At 37.3% G+C, this 15,516-nt stretch overlaps 1 protein-coding gene and 1 pseudogene across 2 annotated transcripts; both read left to right on the forward strand.

Annotated features, from left to right (window-relative positions):
* Positions 1–1,134: 1,134 nt before the first annotated feature.
* LOC113749909 (protein ALP1-like) lies at positions 1,135–12,886 on the forward strand. 2 transcript variants are annotated; one of them, XM_027293785.1, is made up of 5 exons: positions 1,135–1,210; positions 3,330–3,386; positions 4,078–4,216; positions 4,333–4,519; positions 11,500–12,886. In XM_027293785.1, exons 4-5 carry the CDS (start codon positions 4,393–4,395, stop codon positions 12,540–12,542), a joined length of 1,170 nt encoding a protein of 389 aa, XP_027149586.1. In that variant the 5' UTR covers positions 1,135–1,210; positions 3,330–3,386; positions 4,078–4,216; positions 4,333–4,392; the 3' UTR covers positions 12,543–12,886. The 2 variants fall into 2 exon arrangements, with proteins under 2 accessions (XP_027149586.1, XP_027149587.1); XM_027293786.1 differs by lacking the exon at positions 1,135–1,210 and having other exon boundaries at positions 3,289–3,386.
* Positions 12,887–13,606: 720 nt separating this feature from the next.
* Positions 13,607–15,265, forward strand: LOC113750521 (annotated as a pseudogene).
* The last annotated feature ends 251 nt before the right edge of the window (positions 15,266–15,516 follow it).

Here is a 15,516-nt window from a genome sequence, read left to right on the forward strand (position 1 = left end):
TACGGAATGAATTATAAAAAATCAGTATGGGTATAAGCTCCTAGTATCATTGTGTTCACTACTGCTTGGTACAATTTTTAGTGGAATGGGTATCAAAATTATTATTGCATTTTTGCCCTATCTTTTTCTTTGTTGGGTTCAATCATACGGGCGTTTAGCAAATCATCAGACCATCCCCAATCTAGACCTTCTGTTTTAAGAATTTGACTATCTGTGGAAATGGGCAGGTGGCATCTCTCACAGATGAAAATCGTTTTCCGAGTTTCTACAGTAATCATGAAACCATGATGTTGCAGAAGAAAGGGCAAGAGAAAGGTAAAAATTCCTTCCATCAGGGAATCAAGTAGTTGTTGATTTAGACAAGCACACCCTATGAAGATATGACAATATATCAGAAAGCTTCAGCTGAGATGCCACAGTGGTGGTTGAAGAATCTTCTGCAACATCTTCTGACTTGGACCATTTTGAATGGCGATAATCCGAGTAATCATCCACAATGTTGTCGAGAACCTGCTCAGCTTCTTTGAGCTTGCTTGCAAGTGCAAGAATTGCAGCATCTTTTGACCTGATTTCTTGCGAGAGTTTCTGATTTGCATCTTGAAGATCAAGAATTTCTTGGAGCTCTGCAACAGCTTCAAATAGCTGAGTTTGAAGGTTTGTGAAAAGAGCAAGAATTTCTTTGGAGGAAGAAGTATAAGAATCTGGGGCAGTTGATGTCAAAGGTTGGGGTTGGGTAGACGAAGGAGGGTAGGGAACCTCGAAATGCACTAATCCAATGCGACCGATTAGGTGAGACATCAAAGAGTCTTGGAATCAAATATAGGAATTAACAAAACCCACCAATTCACTCGGGAATGGAGAGTTGGAATTCATTCCAAAATTTTCAATCCCACACTTATTATCCAAGCACTTAAAATGGACATCATTCCAAATCCTGAATCCCATACCCTCAAACCAAGCACCCTCTTAGTGTATTTGTTCATTTCATGTCTTATAAAATGTATCCACCATTATTAGTTTTTCAATGCTACCTGCCAAGGAAGTACATCTAGAGGATTTGGTAGTAAATTCTTGAATTATTGAAATTTCTGCACTCTTTCAAGTTGTTCAAGCATTGTGATTGAGATGGCCATGCTTTTGGGGATTGAATGCTGCTTGCCTTTGTGATCTTGATTACCGTGCCATCGTAATTCCAAAAAGCACCTTTACGGTAAAAATTTTGATTTTTGTCTTGAGTAACCTTTGTATTCAATATCTTAGTTAACTTGATGGGCTATCATTGAATGATATGCTTAGAAGATTTTTTTTGAGGTAGATATGTTCTGTTGCTGTTTGAGTTTTTTGGACATGGAATCTTGTTTCATCTCTGATGCTAAATCTCTGCTATTAGTTCTGTTGGCATTTTATTTTTGAGTTAGAAATCTGCTTATGCAATCTTTTCTGAACTACTTTCGCTCCTGTCAAAGATGCATAAGTAATTGGAACTTCTTCTACCCTTATTGATGCTAACTTTAGTCTAAGCAGGACTTGAGTGCTTGGCTACCTAAACAAGCTTTATATGCAATTGGCTGACTTGGATCATTCAATTGAGTATTCTAATGGGAGGCATTATCTTATTTTTCTCATTAATGAAAAATCTTGGGTGTGTGTGTGCATTTGAGCTCCTTTTGGGAGCCCAAACCAGGAGAAGCCATCTTTTCATTTTATCTTATTGCATGAACGAAATTGATTTTGAAACTTTTGATGGCTTTACATGTTCATTTTGGGTTTCCTGCATAGGAGTAGCACTCTGAGATTGAAGAACTAAAGCATGAGAAGAAAAAGAAACCATTTTGCACCATGTGTAAGAAGAAGAAGAAATTGTGAATAATTTGCTGTAAATTTAATGCATAGTTGTGAGAATATGCGTCTGCAAATTATGAATTTATAATCAACTAAAATTGATTTGAACTTGTAGGTTGTGCATGTTCAAGGTCAATTTTACTTAAAGCTATGGCTATGGCTTTGTTTTTCACCTGTGCTGATTTATTTGCAAATAAGAGTTTGGTGCAGGCTCTTGAAGTTTCAGCTGTCCAAGTATATTCTCCATCTTTCGTATCTACTGCTTTCTTCTAGTAAAGTGTCCTACTCATGGTATGCCGTTGCGGGTCACAGTCGCATTGTAGCAGTTGTTTCACATCCATCGCGGCATATCCGTTGGATATCGGGTGATACACACATTATAGCACATAAAGATTTCCAAAAACATCTAAAAAAATTACTAAAAATAGGAAATACCATAAAAGGCACAGTCTGAACAAATATCCGAGTCGACTCTGAGTGGACTCAGATATTTTGGCCGATTCTATGCACCACGGATTCGAATCAGCCAATATCAGTTGAGTCAGAGTGACTCGCCACGGATATGGAATTATCTACCATTCGGGGATCGGTATATTACTGGTCCCCTCCGTTCTAGTTATGACTCGGCCGAGTCGTATCGGACTCGACCAAGATGGTTAACCATGGTCCTACTTGCAAGGAGGGTGATTCCCTGAATAATTTAGAATTCCCTTGCTTGAAGAGGTAGTTCGATTAATTTTAAGACCCCAAACTTTCTCGTATTTTAGTTTTCTTGTTTAAAACTGAGACCCCTTTTTATGGATTGGTTTGAATTATTTGAAAATTCTTTTTTAGTTTGAGACCTCTCTCTGTCTTCCCTCTTTTCTTGTTTAAACTTTGAGAACCCTTATTATGGATTGGCATGCTTTTTTGGAAGTTGTTTTGTATTCTAAGCTGAGGTTACGAATTGTTTCGGGCTTGCATGTAGTTTAGATTAATAAAGCTGTTGGCTAATTCATATTTTGGTGTTCCTCAGTTGTTAGAACATAAAATCTTTGCCCTTTCGCAAGATTATCCAAATTTGCATTTCCTCTTATCTGGAGATGCTTTTTCAAGAAGGGTTCAGCATGTTATATTTTATTTCTAGATTCACAAACTTTTGCAGTAATAAATTGCTCTAATAAGAAAATGGTTTGTTAATCAGTTGGTTAAATTATTGTTTATGAAATATTTCTTGTGAACATTGCAGGTCGAGTTCTATTTCGATATCCACGTCGTTCTTTAGTTGATAATTCTGTCTTTATCATTCTGCATTAGGGCACTTGCATTGTGGTGTTTTTATGTTCCTTTTGCCCTCTAGGCTGTTAATTTTGTTCTGTCTGTAGAAAATTTTCCCTATGTTACATGTCATCTGTATTTGATATTTTCTTTTACTCCTCCCTAGCAAGAGATTTCTATTAAGGCTCTTGGAAACAGATTCTTTAATTTACTTTCCTGGGTATCTCCAGGATGTGCAGCTCATGAAGGCTATGGTGAAATTTGATTAGAAGGCGGAAAATTCAGGGGTAAGTAGGATACGTCTGTTTAAGAACATTAGCTCAAATCTAATGAGGCCTTGTTATTTTTTTGGAATCAATCAACAAATCCTCTTTCTTGATTTTCAAGAAAAAGGTTGTTAAAGAGTAGCTGTTTTGTTACTAAAATTATGCTATACATTCAGTAGTAAAATATCAACTGCAGTCTACTCTGTGGAACTTTATTTGATATGGATCACTTTGAAGTACCACTAATATTTGAAAATTACATCTCGCAAACCTATGTAGCCAATTTGCAATTTGTCATTAAATCTTTCCTCCTTTTTTTGTGGCCGCCGGGGGGGTAGGTAAACAGTGTTTCCTCCTATATACACAGCAATTATTCGTTTCTCAATCCCATGTATTCTCTACATCCATCCAAATGGCACTTTTTGATGCAATCAGATCTGCAAAGAAGTTTGAATTCATTTTCCCTTCTTTTACATTCATCTACCCAACATTCATCTACCCAAAATGCAGAGATTGAGCCTGTGCCATAATTCTTCGAATTTGTTGCAGTTGAAGCTTATACATGTAGCCAATTTAGGACTTAACTATTATACCTATGTTTTGCCTCTGTCAATGCGTAAACATCTTTTAGATAGCTAAAATAATTGCCTTCTCCTGCTAACAGAGTTTTAAAAGAATTAGTTCTCCCCTAATAAATTATACGTTTTTGAAGGACCAAAGCCAGAGCAGTGAACACGTGGTAGTCAAAGTGAACACGTGGTAGTCAGAACCAGCCAGAATATTGACATACAGCGGTTATTCTTCTTTATAACATACGTATGCATCCATCCCACTTTAATCAACACAGCTCGGTATGTCTTGTTTGGTATCTCCGTAGGTTCCCTGTTGTATATTTTTGTTATGCAATAAATGGGCTTCTGTTTTCTTTTTTCGGTTGGGTTTAATTAATTTGCTTCCATTGTTGCAGTTTTGGCTTTCGAGGCTAGTGGGATTTTTCGATTTTTATTGAATTGTTCTTTTTGTGCTCATGGATCCTATAAGAGGCCAGAAGAAGAGGAAAGTAGACAAGAAAATGGAACCAAGTAATATTGCTTCTGAGTCTTCAGAGATGGCCTCTGCTGATTGGTTTGATGCTTTAGCCAAGAAGATTGCGAGTATGTTCAATTTAACTTGTGTTATCAGTTCCAATATATTACTCTTTTGTGGTTCATTGGTTTTTATTTTTATTTTTTTTTATCTATGTGAGCCATTTTGGTTTTGTTAGTTTTCGTGATCACTTGTGATATACTGCAGTTGTAATCAGCGCAAAATTGGATTGTGACATCTTGGATTAATTGGAATGATGGTAATTTGATTGGCTTATGCTTTATCTAACCATGGCAATTATGTCTCATTTTTCCTAGAATGCATTGTTAATCGGTTCAGGAAACATCCCCAATTTGGTTGTCTGTATGAAGTTTGAGTCATCCCCATATTTCATTTTACTAATTATGATGGATCCAGTGAGAAAAAGCATAAAGATAGTTTTGTTTGATCAGCTACTAAAGAAGATGGACTGGTAAGTGTTAGTATCTAATTAAGACTGATTGCTTTTGAAAGGTAAGTCCCTTTTAGCAGAACAAGAATTGTTTGCACAAGCATCGTGATAAGCATTGAGCCTGACATAAATGGTCTGTGGTTCTTTTTTCCCATCTCTCTCCAATTGGCATATTTGCTATTATTTGGTTCTCCAACTAATTTGTTCTCCCTTTCCTAACGATGCATATGCTTGTAGTTTTTGGAGCAATAGCAGTATTTGGAAAGTTCAGATAAGAAACAATCATATCTATAAAGAATCAAAAAGAGGAAAATTGAACTTAGGTGTACTGTTTCTGTTCTTTCTTATTCTTCTTCTTAGATCTCCCGTGTGGGAATTACCTGTGAACATAATTGTAGACGTATACCCAAGTATAGATTTAAGAAAAGGGGGGCAATGGTGACATCTGAGGTTATTTTTTTAACTTGAGTTGCCATTATTTTTTTATCCATACTAAATCTTATTGGTCTGCCTCTGCATTGTCCTGCCTATCTTTAATGCATGATGCCGTAATACACTGCTCCAGGCTTTCTTTAAATAAAATGTTAATACATCTAGCTTGCTTAAACAATAAACCAGCACGTTTCTTTTTATTTTCTGATCATTCATCAGTTGTCGCTGTCCAACATGTCAAAGGGATGCCCCCTACACACATGTGAAGCTGGTAGCTCTAGAAGTTAACTATCAATGGCACAATAATGGCTTTCAAAAGTATAAAAACCTGTCTTTGTCCTGGCTAATGTATCCAGAAAGAAATGCCATCTCCAATATTCAGTTTTTCCTATGTTAAGTAGGTATAAATTTTGCTAACATGCTAGAACAGAAGTTCAATGCTAGCAATTGTTAAAGACATCAGAGTGGAATGGCCAATTAGAAGAGTTCAAGGCCACAAACAATTGCAATATATTATTACTAGTTACTTTCTGAACAGACAGATTGCATGTATGAAATGAACATGCACCACTTTATTTTTCTTCTTGCCTTCAAAGTGGGGACTGCGATAGGGTGGGAGTTGGAGTTCTAAATTTCTTCTTTCCTTTGTACATTCTGCAATGACATATTTATCAAGCATATTCAATATCTCATTCCTCCCCCAAATGCATGTTTCTCCATATCCTGACTTGTAATGTTGATCCTTCTGTCCAAGGAGAGATAATAGTATTGTAAATTTTAAAAGAAAAGGAAAATGAACAAAAAAACTCTACTTTTCTTTATTTTCCCACACCCTAAAATATGCTTACAAGGTAAGCATTTATAGGACAACCCTATCATAGTTCTGCCACCACTTAAGGTAATAGAACCATGATTTTAGGGATTACATAATCAACTCATATCCTATCTATTCAAACTTGATTGATCATAAGCAATAAAATCCCATAATCATGGGAGGTAATATCTCTCATAATCATGGGAGATAATTATGGAAGATAATATCTCCCATAATCATAGGAGATAATATCTTCGACACCCCCCCTCAAGTTGGTGCATATATATTTATCATGTCCAACTTGCTTGTAAGAAGTTCAAAGTTTGGTCTGAGGAGTCCTTTGGTGAGAATGTCAGCTATCTGCTAAGCTGATGGAACGAATGGCATGCAGATAATTCCTCCTTCAAGTTTCTCTTTTATGAAGTGGCGGTCAATCTCAATATGTTTGGTTCTATCATGTTGCACAAGATTATGAGCTATGCTAATTGCCGCCTGGTTATCACAATAGAGCCTCATTGGTAGTTCAATAGGTCTTTTTAGCTCCTCTATAACTCTCTTCAGCCATAACATCTCACACACACCATGAGCCATAGCTCGGTACTCTGCCTCTGCACTACTACGAGCTACAACACTTTGTTACTTACTTCTCCAAGTAACCAAATTGTCCCATACAAAGGTACAATACCCCGAGGTTGATCTTCTATCAATGACTGATCCTGCCCAATCAGCATCTGTATAAGCTTCAATGGTCTTTCGATCTCCTCTTTTAAAGAACAATCCCTTTCCTGGAGTACTTTTTAAGTACCTCAGAATTCGATATACTGCATCAAGGTGCTCTTCATATGGAGAATGCATAACCTGGCTCACAACACTCACTGAAAAAGCTATATCAGGACGAGTGTGAGCCAAGTAAATTAGCTTGCCTACTAACTTTTGGTATTTAGCAGTATCAACTGGTGTTCCATCTTTTATATCTGCTAACTTGTGATTCGGATCCATAGGAGCGTCTGCAGGTCGACATCCACTCATCCCTGTTTCCTTTAAAAGATCCAAAACATACTTGCGTTGGGACACAACCATGCCCTTCTTGGACCGAGCTACCTCCATCCCTAAGAAATATCGTAGTGTTCCCAAATCTTTGATTTCAAAGCTAGAAGCAAGACTTTTCTTCAGCCGTTCCATCTCAATTAAGTCATCTCCTGTGAGGATGATATCATCCACGTACACAATGAGTACTGCTATCTTCCCGTCCTTGGAGTGTTTAACAAACATGGTGTGATCACTCTGAGCTTGGGTATAGCCTTGATCCTTTACCGACCTAGTAAATTTTTCAAACCAGGCCCTAGGAGATTGTTTGAGACCATATAACGATTTTTTTAGCTTGCAAACTCTAGACTGAAACTTCCCTTCAAATCCAGGGGGAGAATCCATGTACACCTCTTCCTCCAGATCACCATTTAAAAATGCATTTTTGACATCAAGTTGTTGGAGTGGCCAATCAAGGTTTACTGCTATTGAGAGAAGCACCCTAATAGTGTTTAATTTTGCCACTGGAGCAAAAGTTTCAAGATAATCGATCCCGTAGGTTTGAGTAAATCCTTTAGCCACCAATCGAGCTTTGTACCGTTTCAATGTCCCATCAGAATTATACTTGATGGTAAAGACCCATTTACACCCTACTGTCTTTTTCCCTTGTGGCAGGTTTGTTACTTCCCATGTTTGATTCTTCTCAAGAGCATACATCTCTTCTTCAATAGCCTTTCTCCACTCTGGAACTTGTAATGCTTCCTGTACATTCTTTGGAATTTCCACAGAAGAAAGTTGTGAAGTAAATGTCAAGAAAGTAGGGGATAACTTTTCATAAGAGACATAGTTAGTCATAGGGTGTTTGGTACAAGAACGCACTCCCTTTCGAAGTGCAATAGGAAGATCCAAATCAGCAATCTTTGAATCAGAGGAAACTTTATCTGATGACTCAAAAACATCAAATTCTGCCCTAGGCTCGGATTCCTTGTTGTGAAGAGAAGGGGGAGCTTTATCTTTTCCTCGATGATTTTTCCTGACATAGGTTTTCAGGGTTTTTTCAGTTACATTCCCATCTCTTTCACTAAGAGAATTCGACTCTGTTATTGGCACTAAAGACAAGAGATTCTCTTCTAATCCCTGATCAATTTTTTCACGTTTTTCAAAATCCTTTTGACGGGCAAATTGAAGAGTATCATTTGATTTTTCAGGATTATTATCTTGAAAAGATTCTTGTTGAGGAAATTGTGCTGTAGATTCTTCTAAAAAATCAGAAAAATTTTGATCAGGAATTTGATTTTCAATACGAAAAACATCATCATCTTCTACAAGTTCTTCTACATGCCGAGTCCCCCCCTGAAGAGGATCTCCAAAGAAAGGTTTATCTTCAAAAAATGTTACATCCATAGTTACAAACATTTTTTCGAAATGGGGTCAAAGCATTTATACCCCTTTTGCGTGGGTGCATATCCAACAAAAATGCATTTCCTTGCTCGAGGGTCTAACTTGCTTCGACCTTGTTCATGATTGTGAACAAAGGCTATGCACCCAAACACCTTTAATGAGACTTCATATGTTAATCGAGACATGGGATAAATTGTTTTGAAAAAATTCAGAGGAGTTTGGAAATTCAAGGTTCTTGAGGGCATTCTGTTTATGAGATATGTAGCAGTTAAAATTGCTTCGCCCCATAGATATTTAGGAACATTTCTTGAAAAAAGTAATGCCCTCGCCACTTCTAAAAGATGTTTATTTTTTCTTTCAGCTACCCCATTCTGTTGTGGGGTATCATTGCAGGAGCTTTGATGCACAATCCCTTTTTCAAGAAAAAAACTTCCTAAAATTTTATTGAAATATTCTTTTCCATTGTCACTCCGAACAATTTTGATTTTTTCTTGAAATTGTGTCAAAACCATGCTGTAGAATTTTTGAAACACACTTGCATCCTCTGATTTCTCTCTTAACAAATACACCCAACAAACTCTTGTGTGATCATCGATGAATGTAACAAACCATTTTTTTCCAAATGAAGTTGAAATTCTAGAGGGACCCCAAACATCAGTATGTAATAGAAAAAACGGTTTTGAGGGTTGATAAGGATGTATAGAAAATGTAGACCGATGATGTTTAGCCAATTCGCAGATTTCACATTGAAAGGAAGATGAATCTTTATTCTTAAACAAATCTAGAAATAAGTATTTCATGTAATAAAAACTAGGATGTCCTAGTCTAAAGTGCCATAACATAATCTCTTTATTACTAGTAATAGAGACGGACCCGTAACATGTGTTTTTGATTGGTGTTGTCATATTTGATCCATCTTCAAGGAGGTAAAGTCCCCCATTTTCTCTAGCACATCCAATCATCCTCCCCGTGGTCAGTTCCTGAAACTCACAAAAAGAGGGGAAAAAATTAATCCGACACTTGAGATCCCTAGTTAATTTACTTATGGACAGCAAATTGCATGATAACTTTGGAACATGAAGAACTCTATGAAGTGTTATAGTAGGAGAGATGACAACGGAACCTATGCCAGCTATGACGGATAATGATCCGTCAGCAACCTTGACCCTTTTATTGCCTGCACATGGACTGTAGGTAGAAAATAATTGTGACAAACTAGTCATATGGTCAGTGGCTCCAGAATCAATAACCCATACAATCTGTGGACAAGATGCATTTGATGTATTACATGAAAGAGCAATAGTAAAACGATTACCATTTTTAGCAAAAGAACAGAAAGGAGTGAAGCTTTTTGTCTCAGTGACTGAAAATTGTGGAGACTTAAAGAGTTTGTACAGTTGGCTTAATTGTTCCTTTGTGAAGGCTGGTGTCTCAGAGTCAGTTTGTTGCTTTTGAGAATCCTCATTCACAGTCTGCAATACCTTGCTATCACCTCCATTTTTCTTCTTGAAATTCGATGGTTTCCCATGTAATTTCCAGCACGTGTCCTTTGTGTGCCACGACTTTTTACAGTGTTCACACCAAGGCTTCCTTCTTTTATCTCCATCCAAATCTGTCCCCTTCGAAACCAATGATGAAGTCTCAACTTCATCCTCTGCCTTGGACTTTAGCATCACCTTACGCCTTGATTCTTCTCTTCTGACCTCAGAAAATACTTCACGAATGGAGGGGAGAGGCTTCCTGCCCAAAATACGACCTCGCACCTCATCAAGTTCTTGATTTAGTTCGGCCAAGAAGACATAGACTCTGTCGTTCTCCTCCCGTTTCTTGTATCGAACACTGTCTACACGGCAATCCCATTCATCCTCATAACAAAGATCCAATTCCTGCCATAAAGTTACCATCTGATTGTAATAGGTTGTAACATCTCTATCTTCTTGTCTTGATTTCCACAATTTCGTCTTGAGATTGAAAATTTGAGACGAATTCTCTATATCGGAATACATATCCCGGACAGCGTCCCACACATCCTTGGCTGTGGGCAGAAATAAGTGTGGCTTTCCTATCGCTGGTTCCATAGAGTTTATCAACCAAGCGATAACTAGAGAGTTCTCTGAATGCCATCTCTTCAAATTGGGATCTTCAGCAGCTGGTTGTTGAATTTCTCCAGTAAGGTGGCCGAGTTTACCTCTGCCATCGATAGCCAGTTTTACGGATTGAGCCCATTCCAGATAATTGGAACCATTTAATTTATGAACGGTTATTTGTAGGGAAGAAGAATTTGAAGCGGAGTAATCTGTAGTTTGGATAACTACTGAAGACGAGGATGAGTCTTCTCTTGTGTGAGCAGTCGATCCAGTCATGGCTGCTCGGTAGTTCATGGCAGGAATTGGTACAGAGCCGGAGCTCTGATACCATGTAAATTTTAAAAGAAAAGGAAAATGAACAAAAAACTCTACTTTTCTTTATTTTCCCACACCCTAAAATATGCTTACAAGGTAAGCATTTATAGGACAACCCTATCATAGTTCTGCCACCACTTAAGGTAATAGAACCATGATTTTAGGGATTACATAATCAACTCATATCCTATCTATTCAAACTTGATTGATCATAAGCAATAAAATCCCATAATCATGGGAGGTAATATCTCTCATAATCATGGGAGATAATTATGGAAGATAATATCTCCCATAATCATAGGAGATAATATCTTCGACAAGTATGTGCCCCTCGTGCGGTTTAAGTGCACTGTCTTTGTATATCACTCCTACAAATTCAGCGCATCAACAAAAGTTTTGTGACATCCCAAAAGGAAAATTATGAACTTTTAAATCATGGATGGTTGAAGTTTTTCTATCATGTCTGAAATATGCTTTTTTGTTTTCTGTCGTTTATTTTTCTTTTAAACACCTGGTATGCAGGTAATCTAAATTCAACTCCGTCAAAGGGCTTGGATAGCTTTGAATCTATGTTCAACATGTCTAGAAGAACTTTTGAATATGTATGTTCGCTTGCAAGGGAGCACATGATGGTGAAGACATGTACTTTTAGGAATGGTAAGCCAATGTCACTATATGATCGAGTTGCTTTAGCCTTGAGAAGGCTTAGTTCTGGTAGTTCACTTATTACAATTGGTAATTCATTTGGGACACATCATTCTACGGTATCTCAAGTGACTTGGAGGTTTGTGGAGGCCATTGAGAAGAAGGGAATTCAGCATATCAGATGGCCTTCCACAGAGAATGAGCTAATGGAGATAAAGTCCAAATTTGAACAGATTCGAGGTCTTCCAAATTGTTGTGGAGCAATTGACACCACTCATATCGTACTGCTGTTATCGACATCTGAGCCAAGAACTGATGTATGGCTGGATTCAAAGGAGAATCACAGTATGCCTTTGCAGGCAATAGTTGGTCCCAACATGAAGTTCCTAGATGTATTCAGTGGATTGCCTGGAATGTTTAGTGAAAGTTCACTGATACGGTTTTCATCCTTCTATAAAAAATGTCAGAATGGACAGAGGTTTGGGAAGAAAGTAAGACTATCCAAAGAAGGTGAATTGCAGGAATATGTAATTGGTGATTCAGCATATCCATTGCTGCCTTGGCTTCTAACTCCTTATCAGGGAAAAGAACTTTCACAAACAAAAGATGATTTCAATAAACATCTCTTTGCAACTCATATTGTGGCACAGAGAGCATTAGCAAGGTTGAAGGACGTCTGGAAGATCATAAATGGAGTTATGTGGAGACCTGACAAGAACAAGCTTCCAAGTTTTATACTTGTATGTTGCATTCTCCATAATATTATCATTGACATGGAAGATGAGTTACCTGATGAATTGCCACTATCCCACCACCATGATCCAGGATATGGACAGGTGGTCTGCAATTCAGCTGATGAGACTGCCTCAGTTCTGAGGGATAAGCTTGCTCTATACCTGTCTGAGAAAGGCCACCCTTGAATATATCATACCTTTGATGATTGAAAAGAGGAGTCTATAGGTGGAAGGCCATTTACTGTGAAGTTGGAAATGCAAACCTGAAATTGGTGTCCTTATGCTATATAACAAGAGTTTGCTTGGTGCTATTCATCTCTTTTCGACTGCTTGTTTTGGGGTATTTCAGTAATTTTGTATAGGTGGCTTAGTAATTTTTAGCTTTGAGTGCTAGTGGTAAGAACAAGGAGTGTTGGAATTATGCCTTTGCGATTAATTTCGTTTCAATGTGTCTGTTGCACATCAGATGATTATAATGATGGGCAGATGCTTGGATGTGTCTCAGTGAGCCTTTTAAACAATTTCGGTTATTAAAGTCTCCAGCTTTTTGTAATTTAGAATTACTTATTGAATGTCTATTAGGTTTGTCTTGCCACCATTTTTTCATGGGTCTGAATGCGTGATCTTTCTTTTTCCTCCCTTATAGTTGCTATGGTTACTTCACCTTATTGTTCCTCCTTTAGATCCTGGCCTTTTGCTACATTAGCTATATCAATCCTTCACCTTTACTCTTTAGGGTGGTATGGCTTTTTTCCAGGTATGACATTTTTTTTTGGTCGATTCGTGGGTAAGAGTGGTTTGATTTTTTTCTAAGACCTTTAATGCGAATTAGGCCTCTAATTACTTGAATAGCCATTACAATCATAATAGTTATTTGTTTGAAATTCTTGCTCTTCTTACCTTCTGCATAGTATAGCTTTGTTTTTCTTTCTCACTGTCCTGTTAGTTTTACTGGTTATCTCGTAGGGTGCTATTTCGTGTTCTAAGTAGTTATGTTTAATTTCTTTCTCTCTGTTGTTTGCTTCTTTTATGTTTTTTAAAAATTTCACAATTCCCCAATCAAAAATTTTGAATTAGAAACTTTCCATTGTGAATTCCATTTTCTTGTCTGGTTAATTCTTTCTTTTTGTTCTTTTTTTTTTTTTTTTGAATTTTTGTTTTCCCCATTTTTTTCAATTTTTTTTTTTTTGGTGCAAGCAGGTTTAGGTTCAGTTTATAACTTCTTTAGCTGAGAATATACCAATTAAGGTATGCATATCATTAGTGTTGATGGCTTTCTTAAACTCATTGGATTGCAATTACCTGATAGTTGTTTAGGTATGCTAATTAGTGTTGCATATCAGTACTTTAGATTGAGTACATTTTTTGAATTCCTAGTGAATTATGTCTGTTGGTTAATTAATGCTTTATATTAATTTTCTCTGAAGCTATTGCAATTGTCTTCGAGTATTGCATTTTGTCTGAAATAGCAAACTTTAAAGGTAAAAGTTCAAAACTTTAAATATTTGTCTCCCTCCCCCTTTGCATTTCTGAAGTACAAGTGCATAAAAGTTTGATCTTTTAAAGAAAACTTCCACTGTTCTGGCTTTACTTAATTTGTTAGGCATTGGAGGCCCTGAAGATCTCTCTTGAACGGTTCCCTCCAGAGGTGTATATTTTTTTCGTTCCTCAGTTGTGCTTTTCGACGAGTTTTTGTAGAACACTTTTGGAATTTTGATTTTCTTGATCTGATATTTGACTGGTCGTACAAGTCCAATCATACATTTCAGGTAATTTAAATTCATCCCCATCAAAGGGCCTGGATAGCTTTGAATCTATTTTTGACGTCTAAAAGAACTTTTGAATATGTACGTTCGAAGGAGCAGATGACGGTGCAAGACACATCATGCCTTTAGCAATGGCAAACCAATGTCACTATATGATCAAGTTGCTTTAGCCTTGAGAAGGCTTAGGTCTGGTAGTTCACTTATTACAACTGGTGATTCATCTGGGACACATCATTCTATGGTGCCTCAAGTGACTTGGACGTTTGTGGAGGCCATTGAAAGGATGGGGATTCAGCATATCAAATGGCCTTCGACAGAAAATGAGCTGATGGAGATGAAGTCAATGTTTTAACAGATTCAAGGCCTTCCAAATTGTTGTTGAGCAATTGACACCACCAATATTGTAATGCTGTTATCCACATCGGAGCCAAGAACTGATGTGTTGCTTGATTCGAAGGAGAATCACAGTATGCCTTTGCAGGCAATAGTTGGTCCCAACATGAAGTTCCTGGATGTATTCAGTAGATTGCCTGGAAAGTTTAGTTAAAGTTCACTGCTACAGTATTCAACCTTCTATAACAAATGTACGAATGGAGAGAGGTCAGGTAAGAAAGCAAGACCATCCCAAGAAGCTGAATTACAGGAATATATAATTGGTGATTCAGCATATCCCTTGCTGCCTTGGCTTCTGACTCCTTATCAGGGAAAAGAACTTTCACAAATGAAAGTTGATTTCAATAAGTGTCTCTTTGCAACTCATATTGTGGCACAGAGAGCATTAGCAAGGTTGAAGGACGTCTGGAAGATCATAAATGGAGTTATGTGGAGACCTGACAAGCACAAGCTTCCAAGGTTTATACTTGTAAGTCGTATTCTTCATAATATTATCATTGACATGGAAAATGAGGAACTAGATGAATTGCCATTATCCCTTCACCATGATCAAGGATATGGACAGGTGGTCTGTGATTCAGCTGATGAGACTGCCTCAGTTCTGAGGGATAAGCTCGCTCTATACCTGTCAGAGAGAAGGTATCCTTGAATATATCATGCTTTTGGTGATTGAAAGAGGAGTTTGTTGGTAGAAGGCCATTTAATGTGAAGTTGGAAATGCAAACCTGAAATTAGTATCCTTATGCTATATAACAAGAGTTTGCTTGGTACTATTTATCTCTTTTCGACTGCTTGTTTTGGGGTATTTCGGTAATTTTAGATAGGTGGCTTAGTATTTTTTTTAAGCTTTGAGTACTGGTGGTAAGAGCAAGGAGTGTTGGAAGTATGCTTTTGCCCTTAATTTCATTTCAATGCAGCTGTTGCACATCAGATGATGATAATGATGGGCAGATGCTTGGATGGAATTACTTTAATGTCTCTCTGTGATCCTTTTAAAGCAT

The sequence above is a fragment of the Coffea eugenioides genome, chromosome 10 (genome assembly GCF_003713205.1).
Source record: "Coffea eugenioides isolate CCC68of chromosome 10, Ceug_1.0, whole genome shotgun sequence".
Classification (NCBI taxonomy): domain Eukaryota; kingdom Viridiplantae; phylum Streptophyta; class Magnoliopsida; order Gentianales; family Rubiaceae; genus Coffea; species Coffea eugenioides.